This window comes from Falco punctatus, assembly GCF_963210335.1.
Source record: "Falco punctatus genome assembly, chromosome: 10".
NCBI classification, from domain to species: Eukaryota; Metazoa; Chordata; class Aves; order Falconiformes; family Falconidae; genus Falco; species Falco punctatus.
The window spans coordinates 31,000,026-31,026,755 of NC_137590.1; the positions used below are offsets into that span (position 1 = coordinate 31,000,026).

Below are 26,730 nucleotides of genomic sequence, written 5' to 3' on the forward strand. Positions count from 1 at the left end.
AAATATTTAAAATCAAGGAAGGAAGGAAGTAAAGGTCATGGGGAACCTCATCTAGTGAAGTTTATACATAAATATTTTATTGATATGTATTCTCATATAACATAGTTTAAGGACAGTTCAGTGGAAATAATTCTTTATTCTTGCATCTGAATATGAGTGACAGCAGTTACTCTAAAAGATCAGATTAAAAACTCATTGCTGCATTTTGAAATTCAAATGATAATTTCTGTAAAAGAAAATGGTTTCCTGACCTTTCTAAATACGGAAGTTGGATGTCATTCCCAGACTTTGGAAGTAATTAGAATTAGAGCATGATAAAATTCTCACAGCTCTTTATGGTATTATAAGACCTCAGAAGAGACTGCATTTTTAATGAAAAGATGCTGGTGTGACCACCTGTTGTAAAAGACTAGACCTTTGATCAGATCTTACAGGGAAGACATGAAACATCAAACCTGAAAAACACTGTGAATAAGACGTAGGAAGAGTGAGACCCACTAACTCTGCTCTTGTGTTGGGGCCAGGATAACAATAGGATTATTGTTATTTGTTCTGCTTCTCCTAATGAAATCCCAGTGAAAGAAAGAGCAAAACAGGGAACTTGCAAGCCACAGAAGTGCAGATTCTATACCTATGTAAAATAACTGTTTTTGGCAACATCCAGTTTCTTAAAACTCAAATTATAAAATGTCTACAGTCTATAGCTACAAGAATGATGCTGATCTTTCAAAACAAAACAAATCACATTTTTGCTAGCAACGTTCTATTCTTGGCAATTGTGGATCATACTGATGAAATATACTGCACTGATGCAATCAGAAAATGATACACAGTTTGGAAAAGGTTAAAATTACAGCTACTAATGCACAAAAAAATTTAGGAGAAATATCTAGTGAAATAAGATGGATATTTATGGCTTTGCTCAAATAAAAATGTGCCTAGATTAGCATTACTAATGCAGAGGCAAAGTCACAGTTGAATTTCCTGTATTTCACCTATATGCTTCTCTTAATGAACGCATTATCATGTCTTTCAAAGAGAAGATTCCCCCTAGGCCAGCTGTATACAGCCAAATCTATCTCATTAAACTTTAGAAAAAAGTAAAATCTCTAGAGAAAAGGCAATGTTCAAACAGATGTACTATACTAGTAATCTGAGCTATCAGCATCACTATGCACAGGCTATACATAGCTAGGCATCTTGAAAATACACATAAAGCCAAATTAAAGTGACCCCAAGAGTGGGCCAAAATTATCCTGTATCACTTTTATGATGAAACCTGCAACACATCCTTTGCCTTCTTCCTCTTAACACTTTTAAACACCCAAATCTCTACCAAAATTTCCCATCACTTGTGAGACAGCACCCTCTGCCGTAGCAACACATGAAAACTTTATAAACTACCTTAATTTGTGACCAGATGTGGCTGATAGGTACTACTATGCAGATTACCTGAGATGTGGATTAACTGACTGGGTCTTCCCTCAACACCCAGTTGTAGCTCCGCGCCAAAGAGCACATGATACAGAGCAAACACCCCTTGCGTGAGGTTTCACATTTCTGAGAGTTGTAAAAAGCTGTCTCCACAGAGACCACTTAGAAATCTTTTTAAAGGTCAATATACAAACTACGACCCCTCATGGACTGATTTATTTTTGTTTTATATTACCTACCTTCAGGTTTTCTTGGAATGACCCCTTCCTTGTCTAGATAACCGAGAATTACCTAGATCATGCCTGTCATCAGATAAACATTCCTATTTCTCATGTTATCAACTAAATAGGACAAAAATATAAATCCTCATTGGGCCCTGAATAAAGAAATCCGGCTCCGACTCAGCAGCTCTACATCAGAAGCAGGGGCATAAGAGAAGCTAGCTTCCTGCTATGCCAGCACTGCGTTAGGCAATGACTTTCTAAAACTTCTAATAGAAAAGCAGCAAGTTTTCTTGCTCCACTTACTCCTAATGGGAATTAATTCCTGTTCTTATCCAAGTTTCTGAAATCAGTTGTGGAATAACACTACCTTACCCAAGCACAGTGTACGCAATACGTACTTATTGCTACAAAAAATTTAGGTTTGTAACTTCCTTGTACAAAGTTTTGAACAACAAAGCATAGCCACAGCTATATACTCACTTTTACTAAATTTTGTTCCAACAAAAGAGCTGTAAGTGCATCCTAAAGTAGAATGGTCTAAGATATTCCTTTGTATATGCAGAACAATTCTGTAGTATATAAGAAATGTTTCGCACCCCATTAATGTGTATCTAAACTTCCACAGCAATAACTGAAGAGTTCCCGTTCTCCTTAGAAGAACAATTTTTAAGTGGTGCATCTAAGGTTCTCAGCTTTCCTATTTGCTCAGAATTGCTAATCTTCATGGAACCCACAATGATCATACATCAGCTTTCCTCCTATTTTCTTTCCTTCTAAGTGATTGTGGTAGTTGTCACAAATACGGATTTTTTAAGCAGTGACAGGCCTGCCCAGGAGCGGTTAAAGACCAGTGGAACACCACTCTCAAATGACACTTGAGAATCCTGTTTGTGTACACAGGCAGACACAGAAAATCTCCCTCTCTCAGCCTCTCTTTAGCGCACAAAAGCTAAATTTAGAAAGAGGTCTTCGGAACAAAAATCAGTCTATTGTCTGAACTACCAAGGAAAAGCATAGCCAAAACACAATAGGATATATATAAAAGGATATAATTTCATCTCTGAAGTATAGACATGAAACACACATCTAACATTTTTTAGTGTTCAGGCTACTGAAAAAGTGCATACCATCAATGAGAAAGTCTGTACAAGGCCAATTCTGCAGGAGAGCTTTGAAAAGCATGACAAGTGGAAAATCAATCCTAAAGTCATGGCAGCTTCTGCTAAACAGGTGTTCTTACGTCCTTGAATAAAGTTCTAATAGCAAAAGATAACCTAAACCAAATTAAATTATATGCCCCTTCAAGCTGACTAAGAGTCACATAAAATATGGCTATCTGCACATGCCAGGATGGTTTCTGTTCTCCAGTGAGGACAGCAGATTGTGACTGAAACAGGCCTTGGATAACAGATACTGGAAGACATTCTCCTTCTCCAAAAACATCCTTTCCTTGGCTGCAAATCCGTCTCATTCACACCATTCAGTACATACGCAGCTACGACTCAATCTCTGTTAGTGTCCTACTAATTACAATGTCTTTGTGAAGAGATGAGTTCTTTCACCGGAATCTTAGGATTTTCTTCTCTCATAGTTTGGCTTAAAGTGATTGAAGAATAAAATCCTGCCACATACCCTCAAGCAGCATACTGATATCCATGGAATTTCACGGGACAGCACATACAACATACTCCAATGCTTTTCTCCTATCATCCCCTCCCAAATTATGAAATACTAAGCAATTAAGATCACAATCTCATTATCTCTACTATATCCTTGTGAATCTGGCATAGCTTCACAGAAGGCAATGTAACTGCTGTGAGATGATGCAGAGACATAACTTCATTATCAAGGCAAATGCACATATCCAGAGCTTCAGCTGCCGGTGGTATTGTGTGACGCTCGAGTTGGAGCTTTCATTAGAAAGCAAAACAATGGCAGAACCAAAAAGGGATTTTAAAACATGCAGAACAAACAGGCCACTCTGCAAACCCATGTTGCACTATCTTACTGATTCACTGTCTCTAACATCTGCCGGGGTCCAAAAGCTGGATATCCCCCACTATGACAGGTAAAGGTTTTTAAAATCATATTACCATGATACTTAGTGTCAACAATATCTACCATGTATACCTGAAACATACATTACTGTGTCCTGTACATTTCATGACCATATTTGATGCTCACAGAAGTGCACAAGGTAATCAGGGTCTTCAGAAGCTATATGGCCTCATCATATAAGCCTTCCAAGTTTTTTTCTCTGCTCAGACAAACACATGGCAACAGCCTTGCATGTCTAAGTTCCCTTCTTTTTTCTTATTCTACATATTAAGTGTGAGGTGTGTGCCTAAGAGGAAATAGTAAAATAAACGCACCATAGCTTTGGAAGTCATGTATTTCAAATCTGTAAGATTTAACAAGAGACACAGCCTTAGCAGGTATACAGGCTCGTCTGTAATAGAGGCGTGCACACTGGAGTACAGTAATGCAGACTTCAGTACTGTCAGACACAGCATGGCTTTGATGGCTAACGGCTTAAAAAATAAATACTGCCAGAAGACACCTATTGATTTTATGGATTTTTGTGTACTAAAAATTCAGAATTGCACAGCTGCATCAGTGCAAAGTTTTACCTGTTAACAGATCTGCCCCTTTTTTTACTATGGGCAAACTATTTTCCTCTAGCACCTAAGCATAAGAACAGGATTGGAATGAAAACTAAACCTAATGCTTATAAGAACAGACCAAAGCTAGCTGTCAAAAAGTAGTATTGGGAGGAACAGGTAATGAAATATTTAAATGAATGCCACTTCTTAGCTCAGTTTTTGCATTTTATTTCTAGGGCTATCCTTTAGCCAGGTAAAATACAGCAGCCCAGACTCTTCCAGTTCAGAATTTACATGTGTGCTGCTTCCCGAGCTTATTCAGAGTGGAAAATAGGTATTTTCACCATTGAGGCCTTACATGTTTTGGGAATCAGCTACCCAGGATATTAACTCAGTTTTCTTCTGTCCTACTGGAGCAGGACTGAGCTGTTCCACTTCAGGAGCAGGAGTTTGCCAACTAGAAGAGTACTGCTGCCTCTGGAGACTCTTCTGTAGAATTAATTTCTTGCAACAATTTAACAAATTCAGAATTAATGCTTGACAGATTTAAGTGAAAAGTATTTTCAATCTAATGGCTATCCGTTTTAATCTACTGCTAATTTGCATAACACTTAGTAGCCAAATGATGTTAACTCACTTCCACATCCTGACCTGACCTTCACTCACAATTCTTCCTTTTCAGCAATTCCTCAACTTGGTTCAATTCACTGCAAGATAATAATCAGTCCGAATCCTTCCTTCCTGAGCTTACACATGTGGCTAATGGCTGCATTCACTGAAAACACTGCTCATGCTGGTACAGCTTTAATATTGCACTTGGCTTTCTTTTCTGTATTAACTAAAAAATAAGAACACCACCAGCAATGTTATATTACTCATGGTAACACTGTGAGGAAAACATTTCAGAAACAAAGTTTAACGTTCTACTACTTGCTGGAAAGCACTGAATTTTGACAAGCTCTTTTCTAATATTACAAGCTTTTCTGTGCCAAGTAATTACATTACTAACCCAACCATCTAGAACCTACAGCCTTTGATTTAGCTGTCAATTATATATTCTCCTAGCTATACCAGAGTATTTTAAGAGCCATGATCACACATGCACACAATTCAGGCCTAGTCATTATTGTAAACACTTAAGCTATTACACACTCCCACTTTCTTAGAGTATCAAAATACCTGGCCCGATATTCAATACTGATCAAATAATACAGAGATTATAATTTACAGACAAAACAGTAATGGCATAATTTGTTTATTGTATTGTGAGCATCAGTATATATTAGAGACAAAGAAAACATGACTTCCAGGACAAAAAAAAAAAAGAACAACCCTGGAGATTTAAAGTTTTGCTCAGTATCAATCATGGAGAACCTATAAATTATCTGCTGGAATGCTTTCAGCTCAAAAGCTTGGCTTCTACAATTATAGAACACTGAAGAATATAAGATGTTCTGGACCTCAAAAGCCACATACCTAAGGTTAAATTGTAAAAGACTTGAAAAGACACTAGGTAAAATCTATAAACTTGTTTTCTTCTGAGACAGATTGATCTTATCTCCAAGACTCAGGGCCATTCCCTGTAAGGAAAGGAAAGAAGAAATTCACAATTCAGATACTTCAAAATAACTTTATCTTATCTATATTAAAATGGAAGTTCCATATATAGAAATCTATGAAGTTAGTGGCATGGAAATTAAAGTATACAAATAAATGAACAATTAGAAATAATTATAGCGCACACTTCTTTAACACCAGGTTAAGGCTACATCTACATATATTATTGAAACAATGAAACTTAAATAAACTAACAACTGCTAAATCTGTTATCAATACAAAAGGCAAGAGAATTAAAAAAAAATAAGTCTTTTGACCTCCCACCAATTGAAAGTCTGCTGCCACTGGAGAAAATACATTTGTCAGTCCAGTTACTGAAATTCACCTGTTGGAAGTCTCAATGCCAATACTAGCACTCAATGCACTAAAGCTATAGAAAATCATTTAATCACAGAACTGTATTAATATTACATAGAACTGAAGAAATCTCAAAAGAAACTGCAAGAATAAATCCATGTAATCAATACCAGAATGATGTCAAGATGCAACAGTGCTGGCACATGTAATTAAATGCAGTCTTATATAAAAATGCCACTGTAAATATATCAGAAACATTAATTTCAACCACTCCAAAATCTTTACAGTGACATCATATAAACCATATGGTTTCCTTGAATGTGAAATGTCAGGTAGCCCTTTATTGGTGCCGTTTAAAATACTTTTATCGATACACTTTTTTAAAATTTATTGAACAGTTTGAGATCTTGTACTTATTTTTAGTTGGGAGGTAGCAGTTCTAAAATCCTAAGCAGACTCATAGATGTACTGACAGAAAATAATCCTACTGAAAGACACTAGGTTTTGTTTTGCTGGTTTGAGAAAGAACTAGTGAACAGCTATTTCATGCATAAAATTTCTTTGTGTGAAATTGAAATGTGTAATTTAGTAGGAAACAGATCATGGAACCTTAGGGAGCATTTGCTCTTTATTTAAAAGCAAATAAAACATAACATCTGATTTGCAGTGCTACAGATAAAATAAGGACATTTTGGCCCAAGAGCCTATTTTATGATAATGCACTGGAAGAAAAGATCTTGAAGATGTTTTTAGGGTATGATTACACCTAATTAGAAAGACATTCTTTCCTCACAAAATCTGCATAAGACAGTTTCAAAACTATGGTTAATGTTTCTATATTAATCTTCCCAAATTTTTTTCCCATTTACCTGCTACTGTAAACCAACGTACATCAAAAAATCTGCATGTTTTTAGAGTACTTGGCACATTTTCTTAAAAATGACAAGGAAAACCAGTGCTCTAAATATGTCATATTACCTGGCTCTTTGCACGGATTCGTATGTGACCAGTGACAGGCGCCTCTGGTCCAAGATGAATTGGCTTTTCAATGCTGACATTTGCAAGTGCATCTTCTCCAAATATGGAACGTGCGTAAAGATTGGCCGCCATAAAGCCACAATAACCAGAGAGTGCCTACGGAAAGCACATATGAACTCTTCAGAAAGGCCAAAATCCTTTACACACATTTTAATTCATCTTAGGTTAGCTAGGCACGCATCAGTATATAATGTTTAAACTTCTTTGTTCACATGTGAGAACCATGCAATGGGAAACAGCGGTGGCCTTTTCCTAAATATAATATTGGAAGATATGCAATCTACAGTATCCATCAAGACAAGGTAGGACGGCATTCTGCAGTCTGATTTAATGAACAGCAAAATGGTAAAGAAGCCAAATAGTAGCAATAGCTACTATTCTTATTTTGGCTACTATACGTATATTAGCTAGTAGGTATTACACATATTACATCTTAATAGCAAATAGCCATTGGATATATTTAGTTTGCTTCACAACAAAAAGGCTAAACTGGCAAAAGAAACGTAAATTTTGACAGAGAAGAAAGGAACTTGGAGCTATTGAGAAAAACCTTTATAAAAACAGATGGTCCCATCAAATCTATACTGCAGCTTAGCTATTATGAATTAGAACATTCTGATTTTCTAAACTGGGCAAGAAGTAGCTAAGGGGATTAAGCAACTAGTAATTTTGATATCACTAATTTGCTTTTACTCATTTTAGACCACTCATATAAAAAATATGAAGCATATGTAGTATTTCATACTGTAAGCAAGCACTTCTAATAGTAGTCATAGCAAATGCTAAATAATTTAAACAACAAAGCACACAAGCTAAAAAAAGTAAAAGTCTCCAAGCAAATAGCTCACCTTCTCTGGAGTCAAGCATTTCATATTGGTTGACTTCAGTATGTGCTGTAAGTATTCATTTAGATCGACGATATTTGTATTGACTGTAACCTTCAAGAAGGGAAAAAAAGGCAATTACATTAATTAGCACCTCAGGCATTACTGAAACCACTTCTTCGTCAGGGCTCTAATAAAGGTGACTACCATTACATTTCTCCTTGAGGAATGCCACATGCAACAAGCTAGCGGCACTTCCCGTTATGTGGTGGCATTGTATGAAGTCTTCACCTCCAGCCATCCACTTGTTAAAGACTGAACATTTCATGTTATTACCATGGTTTATAAAATATATTAGGTGAGTATGATACTCTGCTGAACATGTACTCTCTACAGCAAATAGCAGACTTCTTGTCTGAAAACAGTTTACACATTGCCAGAACAAGAAAAAGTAGTATCTAGTCCAATTTAACCAATGAAAAAAAATATTACTTTCATGTTTCCTTTCCAGCAACAACGCTCTCTGGGCTGCCTTGGCTTCCTCACATTGAATATTGTGGATCTTGTTTAAATTGTTTTTTAATGTATCTCTTAGGAGTAGTTTACAAATTGCTAAGGCTTCACATACCATGCATTAAGATCTCTTGTTCACAAGTTCTGAGACTCTTAAATCTAGTCTCAAGTGAATACATGTAAATACACATAGCAACCAAGGCTACAGTTTATGTAAAACCTCCCACTGTTTTAATGTTGCTATTCTATTGAATTTTGTTGCTCTTTTGTATAAGATTATCTCCTTTGAACCCCTTTTTCACAGGTCTGTAACAGCTTGGGCACCCTCTAATATTAAGCGTACCCACCATTTTGTCAGTCTTAACACAGCATCCATAACTGCATGCTACAGCTGCATTGCAAAGTAATCAAGTGAAAGATACCCCTGCCCACAGCTGGACTAGATGACCTTCAAAAGGTCCCCTACAACCCAAATTCTATGATTTTTTTTATTTCTTTTTTTTTAAAATGGCAACATTATTCAGAACCGGAGAGACTAAGCAGTATGAATAATTCTGCAGTCTCAGCATAAACATGCTTGTTGCTGTCTCACCTTTGAGTCAAAATACATAGCAGTCACCAATCAATTTGGACACCATACAGCAGATAAGGCTCAAGGCACATACCTCTTTTCTAAGAAAAAAACCCTTAGTTACTGCATCACTAAGCTTGTAAAACAGATAAGATAGCAATAAAAAAAGTTACCCGAGGCCAGCATCCAATGTGAATGTAGAATGAGGTTTATATCACAAGAGATAATGTTCATGTAATGACAGAATATAAAACAAGAAACAGAATTATACATCAACAAAAAACACAAACAGCATGCAAAAAATAAAACTAACTTTGTTTTCCCACTCAAATTCTGCCCACATCTGTCTGAACTCCGCATCTGTACAAGAAGCAGGCTGGATGTAATCCATGATGTCAATGTGAATATCACTGAGAACCACGCAGTTTCTGTCGCTGGCTGCTCCAGAGACATCATATACTGCAATATAAAACACAAACCACCTTAATGTTTAAAAAAGTGAATCTGCACTAAATAAGAATGCTCAGTTACCACTTGCCAGTTAACAGCAGCCCCAATGCTTGGTCAGCCTCATTGCTGTCCTCTGTCCTCAAGGACTTTACCCAATTAGCACAGAATTTCTGAGTTACATGTATTGTCTTTCAGGCGAGGCTGCCTAGCTCATTTCAAATCCAGACCTGGGTACAAGTATGATGTTGACAAACATTCTAAAGGTAGCATGTCCTACCATAATTAAAAGCAATATACATTTTTCAAAAATCATCACAAAATAGTCACACATTGTAGATCATTCAATTTCCTCTCCCAGTATGAAGTTTTCAATTATTTTTGAGCTTATTAAACAGTTCAGAAATGCTACACATTAATGTTAATCTTGCACACTGAATTGGTTACTTACCAACATTACCAAAAATTATTCCATTTTCTGTTGAAGCAACTTTGACATTAGCTTTAATGTTTGCAAAATCATGTGGAGCAAGTGTCAGAGGAGATGGTTTTTCCACAAGTTTCAAGTCACCTGTGTAAAGAAATTGTATACTGTTAAAGCTCCCTGATCCCTATCTCCCAATGAATTTAGCTTCTGGACAACAGTTTATTTTCTTGTCATTCAATTCTAATGTCTACAGAGTTGCACTAAATACCACCACAAAGGTATTGGGTTTTTTGTTTGTTTGTTTTGTTATAGTTTGCTACCTGAAACACAAAATAATTTGTTACATTAAAAATTTCAGTTAAAATAAAAAAAACCAAACCCCACTGAAAACAAATGCAAATACTGACTTAAACAGGCTTCAGATTGAATCTAGTATTACATTTTTAACAATCAGGAAATGCTTAGTTTTACCTTATGTTTTAACCACTGACATCGTAACACCTAATCCTACAGTCAAGCGCTCAAAACCAAAGTTCAACGTCCAGTATTACACGCACTAAGCTATTTATAAACAGATCAAAGTATCACCTTGATTTGAATATAATTGTTCCCAGGACACAGGAAGAGTTGTATTTTTCCTAATCCTCTGGCAAGCAAAAGTCTTTAGTTCTATCAGACTGTGCAATTTGAGAATACAGCATGAACAGCATCAGCTCTGTGCACAGGACTGATGCATCAAGTCAGTTTTTGCAATATATCTGAAGAGATCAACTGGGAAATACAGAATTTCACTTTACTGAGCTAATAAATAGAAAAATACAACCTATTAAGTAACACATTTGTTTTATTTAGTCCACCACTAATCTGATCAAATGATGTACAAAAGATTAGGAGGAAGGTTATGCCCCTCCAGCCATATTTACATCAATTACAAGCATGTAACATGCGTCCCCCTAATGTTGTAAACTTATTTCAACTCCTGACTGCCAAAACAGAAGACAATAGGAAATTTTTCTTGGATTATCTGATCCAGTTCCTCCCCTAGAAGTTAATGAAACCTCACTATTGCTCCAGCAAGCCTCTGGTACAGCTGTTGGTAGAGGGAATGGTTTCAGCTGAGCAAATGCAGGATATTTAAGTACTTCAAGCTGAGTGCAAGAACCATCTAGGGCAGATGACTTCCTCTTGCCTGACATTCGCTCCACACCAGTTTGCATTTTGTCCTCTTGTTCCACGGTAACAGAGTAATGGGGAACAAGTGTATCAAAAATCCTGTCCATAATTTCAGGAAAAAGGGAGAAGGGGAAATGGAATGCTATTTTTCTAGTGAAAAAAGCATGAAAAAATTCAAAATCTTACTACAGTTTGTATCATCAGACAGTATTGTCAGTGCCAGTGGAGATAAGTCTTGCACCTTTTGGAAGAAAAATGTGTTTTTAAAGGCATTCAAAAACATCCTTTTGAAATGGCAACTAGCTGGCATAAATCTGTAAGTATTTAGAAGTGTTTCAGAAACTCCTTAAAACTGGTTGCCAATGGCCAGCACCTCACTGCTGCTCAGCGGTTGCTTGGTTTCCACCAGCACTCCTTACCTAGCGTGGCTAGTTCCAGCGTGCAGTTCTGCAGAGTATCACTGGTCTGGTTGACCACAAGTACATCCAGCACAATGTCATACTGATTGACATGGACATAGGCTTCTGCATAGACAGGGTCTGAGAAACCTGTCAGTTGAGTAACCTGTGGAAGAAAAGAGTTTAAGGTATTTTTCTTCTCATAAACCAGTTTAAAACATGGAATTATGTCAAACTGACAAAAAAAAGAATAAAGTAAAACTAAGCCCATTACTCTTTAACATGAGCCTCCAAATCAAGCAGGTGTGCAAAGAGCTTTTAATTTCACAGAACTAACTTACTAGTAAGAAAGAAGGAACAATATAAAGACACTGAAAAAAAAATCATCACAAGTTTTGCCTACAAAATAGTATTTAAAGAAGTTGTGATGTTTAGGAAATGTAAAGCTCATGCCTAGGTCCTCCAAAATAAAGAGATTTCATTGATTTATAGCTAAATACACCGTGACTGTCCATATTATTCACACAAATTTTAATTGCATCCCTCCTTCACATATTCTTTTCCATACACATAATAATTATAAAACCTTTCTGGATTAAAAGTATTAAGAACACCAAAGTTCCTAAAATACAGACTGTAACACCATTTATTCTTAAAAAGATAAGCAGGACAAAGAAATGCTGACTTAAAATGAAAACATAACTTTAAACAGTAAAAAGAATTCATCATCTGAGACTTTTAAAGAATAAAATTCTGGGGTTTTAACTCTTAATTAATGAATGGATCAAGATATTTCTTCTCTTTGGACCTTCTCTGCAGGTCCTGGTAATCACCAGCAAAAAAAAGGTATAAAGAGTGCAACAATAACGCACTGCACTTGGCAACAGGCTATGGCAGCCAAGGAAAGAAAGGGATTCTTAATTGCTTGTGACATCCCTGCTCCTTTCCCTGTGAACCGTACTGGGGGCTCTTCAGACCAGCAAACAATCTTAATTTCTCCTCCCCATGCCACCAGCTCAACACTCTCCAATTCTCCTCCTTATTCTTCCCCTCCCACGTGAAGAAGGTAACAACTTTAAGCACAAGGGCTTTTCTCTTTCTGCTGATCCTAACCAAAAAATACCTGGGTCTTTCCAACCATCATTAGCTGCAGCCCGCGATTCCCAAAGCTGATCCTGTGCACAAGCAGCACAACATGTATATAACCAAACCACTGACTTTCACGTTACCTTATTAAGTTTGGATGCAAGAGGATCGGCAGCCTCTTTCCTCTGTGTGTTCCCCATTGCTGCCAGAAGGCTGAGCTGAAACTGGTCTTCTTTTGAGCTCATTTCATTTTTAGCAGTAAGTTGCATGAAGGAAATGGGATCATCCGGCTGAACCATCACATTCCTCTTCTCAGATTCTTTCTGCAGGAAGAGAAATATTCAAGAATTCCCAGTGAATTCCATTCCTTTAACACAGAAACACAGTCAAATAATGGTTGGCTTACACAGAGTCAAATGGTGACATTTCTGGGACCAGCTTGGATGTGAACAGCTGTAACAAACTCCAAGTGTTACACGTTTATAATAGCTCACCTTCTGGGAAAGTTTCTCCTCTTCTAGCTTAGCTGACAGCATATGAGAGAGAGACTGCCTGCATTCTTTGTTGAAAATATCGTTCATGAGGGGAGAACATTCTGACAAAACTTTCAAACACAAGGAAATACGATCCACATCATCATCTGTAATTGGCTTCTTGGGAAGAGACGACTTTCCCAAATGGAGAATAGTGGCCATCAGCAGCATAGCTTCAGCAATAAAGGACTACGGAGGAGGACAAAGGAAAGAGAATGGAAGGAGGTTATTGCATTTTATACAGCCTTACAATTTACAAAAAGGTGCACATAAATCATAAAATCTCTGAACAGATTATTTTTTTGTACTTGTTATCCAGAAACCAAACATCATGACTTAGAGACTGTCTATGTAGAGAGGCTGGAAAGCAGTAGGTCCTGTTTGTGACTCAAGTTATCATTATTAACCGATCACTAACTGGCACTTCACTTTGGACTTAACCCATTTTGCATCTGTTTAAAAGAAGAGAGGCAACAAGAAGCTCATTTTCACATGTACCGTGAAACAATAGATGACTTACATTTTGCTTCTTCTTTTCCTGAACTAGTGACACGTATCGTAAAGCAATCTTAGTTAAAGTTGTAGCAAGGGAAGCCGCAACAAAGAAATCGCCATCAAGCAGGAATCCCCGTAATGGAGGTCTGCAAAGACAAATGATAATCAGAAAACTAGCTTTGGACAATGCTCTTTAGCCTACTTACCTTCATACCATAACATCCGTACTGTACAAACAAAACAAGCTTGAAAGGTCTCAGAAGTTGTTTTTTATTTACTCTAGAAGAAATTTTCCACATACAGAGATACTCACAAGTCACGTAACCATTTCCACACAGAATACGGAGTGAAGTAAAAAGTGTAATGTATAATAATTTCATTGTAGCTCGGAGATGATAATGACTAGTCAAGATGAAGTAGCCCATTTGCAGTAATTAAGGAAATATAGCAATTGTTCTAGCTACCAATAAACTAAACTACAGCAAGGTCATATTAAGAAAAAAAAATTAATCTAAAGGCAACATCTCTGTATCCAATTAAAATTGTGAGGGAACTTTATAAATTATAAAGAATCAACTAGAATTTAGAATACCATAATTAATAATGTCTTTTTTGATACACAGTAAGCTTTGATTACAAATTCTAAGCAATTAGGCATCTTCCTGCACCAAGATGATGATATCTAATAATACAACAGGAAGTTACCTCAACCACTAAACTCAGTATGACAGAGAATACCACTTAAACTAAAAAAAGTAATTAACCGAGTCACTCCAGGCCTAGTAAGACATCCTAAATACCTGTCTTCTTCCTTTTTGGCCGGTCGGGAACTACTGAGAGCACTCTGTGTTGCGTAAGTGCCCATCTCTGTCACCAGTTTCTGGGCTGGACCCACAGACACCTCTTCTTCAGGTTTTAGCTCACCAGCTTCTTTTTTGATTTCAGATTCTACTATTGGGATCTAGAAATGAACAGGAAACAATCATTACAATTAATAAAAAAAAAAGATAGTTTTGTTCTGCAGAAGTTTTTAACAAAAATTATCCACATTGTTAGGTTTTTATAAGTAAAAGGTCAGTTACATTGCCAGTTTTGACAGAATTTGAAACAGGCAGACGTTGAAACATATACAGAAGCCTCCTACCTATGCAATAAAGCTCAGATTGTACAGATTGTCTTAGATCCCTCTCAGAACAACCCTGACTTTAAAGCACTCTTTTAGTAGGTAGAACTAAACCATATCTTAAAGCTGCCATAATTTTTTTTTACTTTAGATTTCTTGTGCATATGCCACTACATAACACAAGAGCTCACACCCTGTTGCAACTTACAGGATCTTTTAAAAATATTTTTTTTCTTAGAAAACATACTGCATAACAGTAAGTAAAACCACAAAGAGCTAACCTATCAAAGTAAACACACCTCTCCAAGTGATCTGCGAACTTCTGTCATTACACTTTGTATATCTTCCTTTGTGCTGCAATATTCTCCAAGGATCCACAAAGCTCCTCGATAAATCCTAAGACAAGAACAGTAACTTAAGTCATGCTTTCATGATATACTCAAACCAGCATCTTTTTTGGTCAGGTGGTAAAAGCCAGTCTCAACAAATACAGAAGGATGTGACTGACAGAAAGCAAGTTCGATCAAAAGCAGTCACCCTTTCAGCCTTAGTAAATTAACGAACAAGTATATCAAATGAGATATATCCTCTGCTACAACTTTATCTCCATCTGTGTTAATCCTGATATTCACAAAATTAAATTTCTTTATGATCATAATGAAATAACTCTACTATATGTGAATTACGTCAGTTGAAGTTTCTCCAGGTAACCAAGACAAATTTTTCCTTCATATAGGAGAAAATGAAAAACAAGAACACAAATTAAGATCCGGAAAAAAAAACCAGCAAAGCTTCAGAGGGTTTTTTTCCCACTTCATGAGATGATGATGGAGATAGGATTCAGACTGTCTGCGTATTGGAAGAATGGCAGAGCAGTGTCCTGACACAGAGAAGTTCTCATATGACTTCACCTTTGCAGATCCATCAGAAAAACAAGTTTTTAGAGCGCTGAAAAGTACTAAAGAAGCCTTGCAGATTGAAAAGCCCAGTCTGTGTTAGATTGGGTTTTCTAGTAGATGTACAGTTAAGTATTTCCAGTTGCCTTCAAGTGCCAATTCCTGCTGCAGTCATCCCTTAGTAACTCTGTTTTATCAAACATAGTATTCAGAGACAGCCTTCATCAACAACGGTATCTTCTAGCAAGTGGAAATATAACTATCAATGGCACCATAAAAATGAAATTTGAATACATTTTCTTCATTCAATGCAACAAGCACTCAATGCATCTTGTGTACAAGTAGGCAAGAAGGAAGCTGTGTACCTAGAAGTGATCTATGCCCAAAATATCCCAGCTTCAGTTATTCTTTGTGTATGGATTGCAAGGATTTTCATACCTTTTTAATGACAATATATATTCAATGCAAGTGAGCCACAGGGTGCTCCAATGTCTGTTTGATATCATATTTTGGACTCACTTGACAGATTTAATAGCGTGAAAGACTTCAAGCATCTTCTCAACAATGAGAGGTCTGAGGTTATCAAATCGCTGGATCGCTTCCCGCACAAACTCCAAGACATCAGCAGCTGCCGCTTCATTATTATCACTAAGGAACTCCATCAACTGGCACGAAAGAGTGAACATGAGCACAAACAGCAGCATGGCTAAGTTTGTATAATAGTATTTTCCTTCTACATTCAGAAAAATAAAACTGCATTTAGATCTCCCATTAAACAAAGCTGAAAATAAACAACCTTAAGTACATTCCAAACAATCACCAATTATCATAATCCCAAAATTGTTTGTCTAATGATACAAATTATTGCACTTTTAAGTAAAGGTACTCTTCAGCTCATGTTCTTCAAACATTTTAAAAATAAAGTCTCAAAAGGCAAACAACTACATCAAAAGTCCTCTGTTTCTTTAGGGATTAAAAATAGTCTTGCTTCATGTAAGGCCACTGTTAGAAACATCCCAGCTTCACTTATTCTCTAGGTTTTGGGTATAGCTAGAACATATTTTATGACAACATAATTAAACATTTGCATACCACTGGAATAACATTCGCAGCCATATCTGGAAACCGAACACTACAGGAATGCAATGTACGAACAAGCAGCTGTCTATACTTGTCTGTATCTTCATGCTCTGTCACATTATTAGTTTTAATCACTTCCTTCTTCAGAACAATCACAAGCTGCAGAAAAGATCAAATCAAATTGATGAAATTCATGTATTTTTCCAAAGAATAAAAATTAGTGTAATTAAACAAAAGTAACATGTATTTCACCTCCTCTACGTTTCTTGAAGAGACAAGATCCAGGGCCAGTTGAAGGGTTTTTTTGCGCACTTCTAGATCTGGGGTACTCAACACTCTCAGGATGTCCATAACTAGATCCTGAAACAATAACAAAACGGTAACTACTTCATTGCTTTAGATGACTTCCTTTTCATGTAAGTCTAATTTTTAGTTCTCAGTGGTTTTCAAAGACTTTTCTGGACACACAGTATATAACCTAGTAACAAACAAGATTTTCTGGGCATTAGGAACTTCAGAGTGTTCATTTAATACATTCCACATTTACATAAAAGACTACCACTCAAGCTACATTAAGCCTTACAATCAAGACAGTATTTGCCGTTAATTCTTATGCAGACAATAAAAGCAGCAAGTCATAGATATAAAAGTCCATCCCATATGCTTTTACCAAAAATATATCAACAGAAGATTCAAACTTCAGAAGTACATTTTTCCATACATCACAACACCCAGGAGTTTTGTTTAGGAAAGAAAAGCCTTCAATAAGCTTGCAGGAAAAGGGACAGATAACACACCTGTAACACTCGTTCATGGGAGGGGTGCTCCTTTAATTCAATCAACCGATCCAAAACAATCAGTTTCACATTATTATCACTTTCTTTAATAATCAAATCTATGTAGCATTGGGCAGCTGCCTAAAATTAAAAGAATCAAAAATATTTTTTAAGTAATGAAGAGAATAAACTGGCAAATTTCTGAGAGCAATTCGGGAAAAGACACCTTCCACATTACTATTAAAGCAACTACTCAAAGAGTTGGCACAGAAATGAACCTGAGAACAGACTTTAAAACTTCCTGGTCCACTGTAAGCATCAATTCCACCACCATTTTACAAAAACTGCACAGGAAAGTTCACAATGGCATCAGCTTACAAACACAGACTTGATTTCAAATTCAAAGAAAGTCATGAAGAGATCAATGTTCTGGCATGCTTTGAGTCACCACTTAAGTACACAACAGGGCATGAAAACAGATTTAAAACAGTTGCCAGTGTTAGCGTATCTAGGTATGATTTTAACGACAGCTTCTACGTATAATATTCCTGCTCAATAAAAACTACTACATGGAAGCAAGAACGCTGGAATTAATACTACTCCTGATCTTTTCAGACTACTATTAAAAATGTTTTTCCTTTAAATCTAGGCTTGCATATTCTATTTTTAAAATTTCCATACAAGTTCAAAATTTCTGTGTGATCTCAAATAATCAGCTGTACAAACATAAATCTAGGAACCCAAGGTCAATCAGTAATCAGTGTAAATTTTCACTGCTTTATGCTTCCACCCTGGTCTGAGAAGAGTAATATTTATGAGCAAAGTCAGTCATGCAGCCTCTGCAGATCTTCAGCTTTAGCCTGCTTTGTATGTATTAGTACACACGTCAGTATTCCAAGAAGTTTGCAGGTTGGCACCAACTACTGTACAACAGTTTGCACAGTATTCAAGCTTGTCCCCTACCAAAGCAGCATGAAGTTCACTAGCTGCAGGTCTGCAAAATACCGTCTCATCCTTCCTTTGTGATCAGTTTTAAGAGATATTTTAAGACAGTTTCACATATGAAATTTAAACACCCCATATTACTAACGCCTTCACTCTTTCAAAGTACCAGTTACAGCATACAGTATCCATTGCAGTGCACTAAGAGCTACTGAACATCACTTTTATACCTTGATTGCTGTTGGTGCACTGGAGAGTGTAACTAGAGTACCTGCAGCTTCATACTTCACTGCAGGACTCGATGACTGTAGTAAGTTGTAGATGCAGCGAATAAACCGAGCTCTCTCTGATGGATTTGCGTGACAGACCTAGACAAGAACAATGCATAATTGACAGATAAAGAAAAAAAAGAAAATAGCAATCGCATAGCTTAATTGCTCCATTACCTTACAAGGAGAAAATAAAGCAAAAGGCGATGACCTTTTCTGGGGATAGGAAGTGTCACTCACAGTTGTAAAACTCTAATTACAAAAAGCTATTAAAAAGCTATTATTGATAATTCCATTCAATGCTACAAGGTCTTAAAATCTCAGACCAAAAGGAAGGGCATAGCCTCTACTAGCTTTTGTGACAGATGCCCTGCTCATGTCCATGAAAAACAGTCTGATAATACACAGTCCACATCACGGCAAATCAGGCAAGACGTATTGCTCTGTAGTGGGCACACTTGAGCAGTTTATTGTTTCAAGAGACAAATATTATTCAGCTCTACTAAACAATGACATTTTCCTGACATGGACTAAATGCTAGCTATAATGTCTTTTCCAGCAACACTCTCTCTCTTTTAAAAAGGAGTCTAATACCATCTACCATGTACATTTATTTTAAACATGCCACAGCCATTTCTCTTTTACCTTATAGATTAGTTCAACAATAACCAACTGCAGAATGTCACCAAATGTCTGGACTTGGTCAATACAGGTGCTCAAATAATCCAAAGCTCGATCCTATACAAATAAAAGATACATTATTCTAAAGTATTCTGAGTTTGCCCACCCAGCTATATTTTAAATCAAAACACATTTTTAAAATCAAAATACAAACCAGCATATATTCAACCTTCAACTTTAAATGTAAAATAGTTTTCAAAAACACTGCAAACCTGAAGAGCAAATTAATCCATTCTGTCTATAAAACTGCAAAACGAGAAACAAAACTAATGGTAATCAGGCACAAAAGGCAACTGCCTGTAGTGCAAAGAATCCAAAACACTAGACAGAAATAGCTATTTCTTTCTCTTGACTACAAAGGTATAAAACAGCAGGTAATGGAGCACTTCTCAGTCTGGTTACGCTCACTTGGCAAAACTAATTACAGTTTTCAGCACCAACATATGCCTTCACCAAATACAGTAATTCTCCTTTAAAATGAAAACAGCACTAAAGACCTACTTTAACTTTTCCAGTTACCCAATATTCCACAAACGGGTTAATGCTATCATATATGTTTCTTTTATCAATATAAATAGTCAATACTACCAACAAAGTACTGTCTAGTTACCTAGCACATTTTCAAGTTGTAAACTGAATGAGTTTGAGGATGAGTACCCTTACCTGATCTGCATGAATTAGCATCATAAATGCGTTTCTTTTGCAGCTTGCATCTTTCTCGTTCACCAAAAAATCATGGATCAGTTCAGGAGCATCAGGTATAAGATGTTCAAAATTTCTTTTTTTTAAAAAAAACCAACAACATAAATAAAAGAACTACTGGTAAGGAGCAGAAACTAAGGCTTAAGTGTATATCCTAAATACAAGTGTTTACAAAAATGCAAAAAGCATAACATGGCAATACATAGCCTTGTGTAGCTATTTGAAACTACGGAGAGACTCAAGGAGCTTTAAAAAAATTTTTATCATGGCAGCTACCCCATCAATGATTTCTGTTAACAGTAACATTCAGCTACACTGTTCAGGTAACAACTGCAATGACGTTTAGTATATAGCTGCAGTACAAGAAGAAAATTTCACTTCAAATAAATCTATATATGCATATTTCTGCAAGGATTCTTCTAGATCTATGGTTGTGGACAATGGTTAAGATTAATAACATTTAGATCATTAAGAAAGGCATTTGCCCATTAGAATTAACTTGCAATATAAGGACCTCAGTCATGCTTGAGGAAGCAGCAGCAGTACCTTTAGTTTTTCCAAACAAGTCCATTATACAGATGAGAAAAAGCAAACAAGCAAAAAAACCCACAACCCCAAACACCACATGATAAACGTTTATGAGATCTCAAAAGCTATCCAGATCACTAAAGCCAGCATTGGTCCTCTGTATCCATGACTGCAAACACTTCCTGGCATTTACCTATAAATGGTGTAAATTGCAAGAACTGCATTTCTGCGCACATAGCTGTGACGATGTTCTAGACATGCACGAATGGCTGGCATCAAAGGCTCCAGCAGTTCTGCTTCTTTTAGCTTACAAAGAAAACGGAGAGTAGAGCCTCGGATAAATTCATTTGGGTGCTGAAGATCCTAAAATCAACAAGAAACATATTTGAAATGCCAGACTTTTCAGCCTCATTGTTAAGCTCAGACGAACACACTTGCCAGCCTCCTCCCACACTCAGCTTCCAGTGGCACAGCTTCCCAACATCCACAATGACACCCCACTGTCTCCTCAGGAAACACCTTCTTAAAATGCTGCTGCCCCACAATATTTAAAAATGTGTATTTCTGTGTAGTGAAACTTACAAAGCCTGTGGATTTTTTTCCTGCATTGTATGTGTTTTCTCCAATTGCTAAGGCTATGAAAGCTTATCCCACAGCCATTCCTGCACACTGGACACGAACCTCTAGTGTATATTAGTTCACCTGCTTCTGACCCATTCCCAAAGAAGCTGAGGGACTTTATTATCTTTGTGAAAGAGTGTCTCCCAAATATACAACGATGAAATTATTCCAAAATTAGTGTCCTTTTATGACCCACGGTTTGTCCCTAGACACTATGAGGATGGTAACTAGATTATTCCTCATCTTTGAGGTTCACTGGCTTGGAAACTAAGACAATAAATTTTTGTTAAGTCGCAATAGTAAAAGAACACATAAAAAATCCTTGGTGGTAGGTCTGCTGGTTATCTATAATTATCCAGCTCTGAAGCACTAAAACCTAACGGTTAGGAAGAAAATGCCGAGCATAAACCATTTTTATATTTATTAAGTAACAAAAAATGAGATACTTTCTATAAAGATCTGGTATAGAAACATAAGCAATGAAAGAAACAATGGGCTACCTTTCTGTATGCATCACACACAAGGATCATTTCCTGCAAAAGCCTGCCATCTGGTGTGGTCTTTGGCACTATCTCCCAAAAGACAAGCAGCAGTTTTTTGATGGTATGATCTTGGAGAGGCAGTACAAAACGTATGATGGTCATCAGAAGCCCGGGTAATTTTTCACCATTCAGAATCATAATGATTACTTTCTTCAAGGCCTCTGTCTTCAACTTGACATCTCCTTTTTCTAGAGGAGGAGGAAATTAAATCAGGAAGGCTAACATGTCACAGTTACTTTAAACAGGAACATGAACTTCAGTGTCAGAAGATCCAAACCCACTCTGAAAGCATGCAATATAGCATATCAATAAAATTCACACCCTTACTTCTACTAAAAGGACAAAGAGGAAGCAAGAAAGATTTAAAAAGTATGGAGTTCAGACTTAAATCTAGGATCAACATATTGGAATTAACAGAGTTCAAATTTCATGGCAGTTTCAATGCTTAAATTTAAACAGCCTTTTATACCAGGATACTACAATGTGCTTTGATGTCATATGTATACGAAATAAAAACACTGCCATTAATGCCAGCAAGTTACAGCAGCGCATTGAACAGTGATAAGACAACTTGTTGCTTATCATTACATTACTTAAATCTACCTTAGCCCAAACAGGTACTATTTCAAACAGAAAACCAGAAAAAGATTTCAAATTTTCACACAGACCGAGGGGGGAAAAAAACCAACAAAACTAAAACATGTAAGATAAATATCACAAAGCTTCTTAAAATACAGCAAACAGAGGAATGTACACATTTTGAAAATCAACAGAAGGAAATAAACATCAAATTGACCTGTTTTGAGTTTATAAAGCATACACAATATTCTAGGAAAGGTACAATGAGAGAATGCAAGAATAATTCAGGTAAGATGCAGTATCCTTCAAATCATTCTCCATTACTTGCCTAGGTCATTTTTTAAGCTGATTTCAGAAGGTGGTTCTGAATCCATTGGAACATTGATTAACGTGTAACACACGTTCTCTGCAGCAGTCATGGTTCTTGGTTACAGAAGTTTTCTCAATGGAAGAATTATTTTGACACAAGTATCAGGCAACCTAGAACACAAGCACACAAAGCCATCCTACAGTGAAGAGAATTTATTAACCAACACAAAAATGTTTTTATAACTCACTCAATGATTTGAAGGGATTGCTGGGTTTCTTGAGAAGCCACATTCAAAAGCCTTCTCAACTTTCTGTTATGCTAAAATATTCCTGTTAGCACCGAAAAACGAAGAGCATGAAATTTCCCAAAGAAAAATAAAAATAAAAATGAAAGAAATATTTCCAATACTTAAGGCATGGTCAGAGGTAACAGAAGTGTACAGACACCTGATGGCAGCTAAACAGATGCAGCAGCTTTTCCATCACCTACTCACCCCCTGCTCCCAGTTATATATTCCCACTGCCTTCCCTGCAGTCCTGTGCCCCTCCAGGTGAAATGGCCCAAGCTGCAAAATCAGCTGAAAAATCACAGGAATAATAATAAAAAAAAGAATAAAAAAGCAGAAGAGTTTTTGACTTGTTTAACAAGCTGAATTAGCCTATGAAGGAAACTTTGAAGATAAGGACAAGATCCAACTGAAGCAGAAACCAAGTGAAAAGGCAACATGTGGAGAGGGAAGCAAGACTGTACTTTTACCGGCCAAGGATCATCAGACCAGCTCAACTCTACTGTCTAACTGCTCTGCTAGGCATTAGAGGGAAGTATTTTTTATGGTGAAAAAGCACGACAAGGTTACAGATCTAGCAAAGCTGCTGTATGGCTGACAGTTCAGGTAACAAAATCAGCAATTAAGCTCCATCCTCATTCTCATGGTTGTTTCTTCCTTATATAATAGACATCTAGGATCAAATAAAACTTATTTCATTTCTTAAATAATGAAAAATGCTCAGGTTTGTGCTTGCTCAGTTAATGCCATAATATCCTACTTACAAGCACAATAAAGAAAACTGCTGATTACATGAGCAATTTTGTATTTTCTACAGAAAATGTGTCAAAAAAATTATAGAAAAATTACTTCATGCCTTTATTGCTATTGATTTTCTGGAAGTCTTAGACTGAGTTTAAGAAGTCATTTAAATAAGGAAGATGACTTTTTACTTTCAATTACAATACGTACCTCAGTCAATGTGTAAAAGCACATTTTTATATACTTAATAACTAGTAATAGAGCCAACTATTATTATTAATAATAGAGAACTGAACAAACTGATTCCCATCAAAGGTTGTAATTTACATACAGATGAAAACACTAAACTCTCCAACTCAATCTACGCTTTCACTGCAGATCACATTTTCTCAAAATTGAATGATCCCACACAGGGACATACATCTGTGACACAAACTTTCAACAACATGCCCGTTTAAGTTACCGTCTGGGGACACCAGATCCTATCCCCACATCACCTCTTTTATCTGTGCAGACAACTTTTGAGATGTAAACCCTGTAAACTCTCCACTGCCACCTTATTTTTGAAACAGTAAGAAAAATAAACTGACAGACCAGCAAACACCCATCCCCAGCCTGGTTAAACACAGCACCCCACAAGTAGCTCTGACGAGAGGGAAGGTGGGACGTGGAGCGGCAGTGCTTGAACGAGCACTTGAGACACTACACAAGCTGGTATTGGGTTCAAAGTCCCTTTTCTCATCGAATGGGCACCTAGAGAACTTCTGGCTGAACAGTGAGCAGGTAAGTTGTGCTGACTTGGGCTGCCGCCTCTTTCTACACAAGGCAACACAACTAGAACTGTACCACAACTACTACCCAAAAATATAACTGCAATACATACTTTTTTTAAAAACATCTCTTTCTGTTATGAATTGTAGATTTTTAAGGATAAGATTCTTCAAGCTCAATGTTTACAAATATCTACATAAACAACTCGTGCTCATTTTTAGAAATCCGGCTGTTTTCTTGCCTCTTTTTGCACACTTTTTCCATACTGTTGCTCAAAACTCCTGTCTCAAAGCCCTACAGCTAACACCTTCACCTCTAGTAACAACTCAGACCACAAAGTGGATCTTTGTGAAAAGTAGACCAGGTATCTTTATACAAAAGTCTCAACCGCAGAAATTATCCCAAAAATCCCAGCCAAACTGGTCTCTGAAACATGAAAATGTGGAGTGCATTTTAGGCTCTGAAAAGCAGCAATGAAAACCAACCCTTCTAAAATGAGAGCTGGAAAACTTGGCAGAGAGAATGGCCACCAAGTCTTCCTCCCCGCAAGTTACCAAGCCTTGAAATGACAGTTTCATCTTACAGAGGATCACCACATACGGAGTATCTACAGAAGAAAATTGAAAGCTACAGTTTATACAACACAGGGGGACAAAAATCCACACTTGCTCACCAACCTGGGGAGCTGTACAAACCGGGGGTTACCTGATGAACCAAAACCCTGTGAAAGCATTGCTTTATTAGTGTGTGACCTACAATATATAACGTAAAGACACTTACTAAAAAAATCCTAATGTATAGCCTGTTGAGGGAGATCTATGCCTTAATTTTCCAGGTGCTTTTAGCGCTAAGTTAAAACTGCAAAGATGTAGCTTCCCCTGCCTGCCTGCCACTCACTACCCTGAAGAAACCCGGAGCCCTACAGCCGCGCACCAGCCCCTCTCCGGGAAGCCCCGCCACAAAGGGCCCAAGCCCCCGCAGGCCCCGGTCAAGCAGCGCTGGGCCTCCCCTGAGGGACCCCCCTGGAAGATATCAGCGGGGCCTTGAGGCCTCGGGCCTGCGGGCCCCACCGGAGCCACGGCACCACCCCGGCCCCAACCGCTCCGAGGTTCCAGCCTCCGCCCCTCTACCCCTGGGAGGCCGCAAGGTTCCGTACTCGGTGGCGTGGCGGCCCGGTGCGGTGGAGTCGGCCCCGGGTGCGGAGCTCTGCCCGCGGCGCTCCCGCTCCGGCGATGGCTGACGTGGAGCCGCTCCTTCCTCAGGCCACATCGATAGTACGGCGGCCCCAGCGGGACACGCCTCACGCCCGCATGGAAACGCGAAAGGGGCGGGGCCGCCGCGGCCCCGCCCCTTTCGCGTTACCGTGCGGGCGGGTGTGCGCGCCGGAGTGCCACGAAGGCGGGAGCCGGGGCTTGCGCCTCTGACATCACGAAGACGTGGGAGATACGTCCGCGCTGCGGCGGGGTGGAGTTTTCCGCGCAGGCAGGAAGGCGGGCTCGGACCCCCCAGGACACCTTCCGTAAACATTGCCAGAGGGGAAAAAAAAATTAAAATCCAATAAAAATAAAACAAAACAAACCAGCTCACAGGGCAAAAAAAAAACAAACAACCAACAAACAACCAAAAATAAATGGGTGGATAAATAAGTGAAAGTAAATCGAGAAAGAGAAAGGGAAAATAATAATTAAAAAAATTTAATAATTATAAGCAGATTTGTCTAGTGCTTAAAACCAGATACACAGCCCTGGCTTTTTTTGGATTTTCTTTTTTTTTTTAATGTATCATTATCTATTTTTTAATATTTTACTATATATATTTTTATATTATTATATATTATATTATCTATGTATGTTTGTATCTATTTATGTATTTTGTATATTTTGTTATTTTTACATGGATCCAACACAGTATTTTAAAGCCTGTTCCAAACAGCGCCACGCTTTATTAATTAATAAATACCAAATGCAAGGTTTCTGCCTTTAAAAAAAAAAAAAAAAAAAAAAAAAAAGTACATTGAGCAGGATATCAAACCCCCCCCGAGTCCACGCCAAAAATTTCTTATCCTTTTCAACGTATTCATTAGTGAGAATTGTAATAGAATGATCCAACATGGAAAAAAAAAATCACGCTGAACTCATTTTGCTTAAAATACAGGCAGCCATTTTACACCCTTGTAACTTCACCGTAGGCCATCAGTGAGCTA

General features: G+C 37.4%; 2 protein-coding genes across 2 annotated transcripts in view; one reads left to right on the forward strand and one right to left on the reverse strand.

The window, feature by feature from the left end:
- Positions 1 to 26,730, forward strand: part of RIC3 (RIC3 acetylcholine receptor chaperone) — a 415,628-nt gene that overhangs the window by 292,562 nt on the left and 96,336 nt on the right. The window lies entirely within an intron of this gene.
- COPB1 (COPI coat complex subunit beta 1) lies at positions 5,501 to 25,847 on the reverse strand. The gene is made up of 22 exons (XM_080404675.1): positions 25,684 to 25,847; positions 22,748 to 22,899; positions 21,799 to 22,028; positions 20,871 to 21,040; positions 20,111 to 20,225; positions 19,412 to 19,504; positions 18,728 to 18,865; positions 17,577 to 17,696; positions 17,032 to 17,139; positions 16,792 to 16,938; positions 16,219 to 16,364; positions 15,103 to 15,199; positions 14,481 to 14,641; positions 13,706 to 13,826; positions 13,147 to 13,374; positions 12,796 to 12,975; positions 11,588 to 11,732; positions 10,020 to 10,139; positions 9,435 to 9,580; positions 8,062 to 8,151; positions 7,154 to 7,309; positions 5,501 to 5,841 (listed from the first exon to the last, which is right to left on the reverse strand). The coding sequence occupies exons 2-22, from the start codon at positions 22,836 to 22,838 to the stop codon at positions 5,782 to 5,784; spliced, it is 2,862 nt and encodes a 953-aa protein (XP_080260801.1). The 5' UTR covers positions 22,839 to 22,899; positions 25,684 to 25,847; the 3' UTR covers positions 5,501 to 5,781.

Excerpts from the sequence above, each read along its gene's own strand:
- COPB1 (XM_080404675.1), bottom strand. The coding sequence starts at position 22,838 with ATGACTGCTGCAGAGAACGTGTGTTACACGTTAATCAATGTTCCAATG. Across the intron at positions 21,041-21,798 it reads TGTGTGATGCATACAGAAAG|GATCTTCAGCACCCAAATGA; the intron begins GTAGCCCATTGT and ends TGTTGATTTTAG. Across the intron at positions 8,152-9,434 it reads AATTTGAGTGGGAAAACAAA|GTTACAGTCAATACAAATAT; the intron begins GTTAGTTTTATT and ends CCCTTCTTGAAG.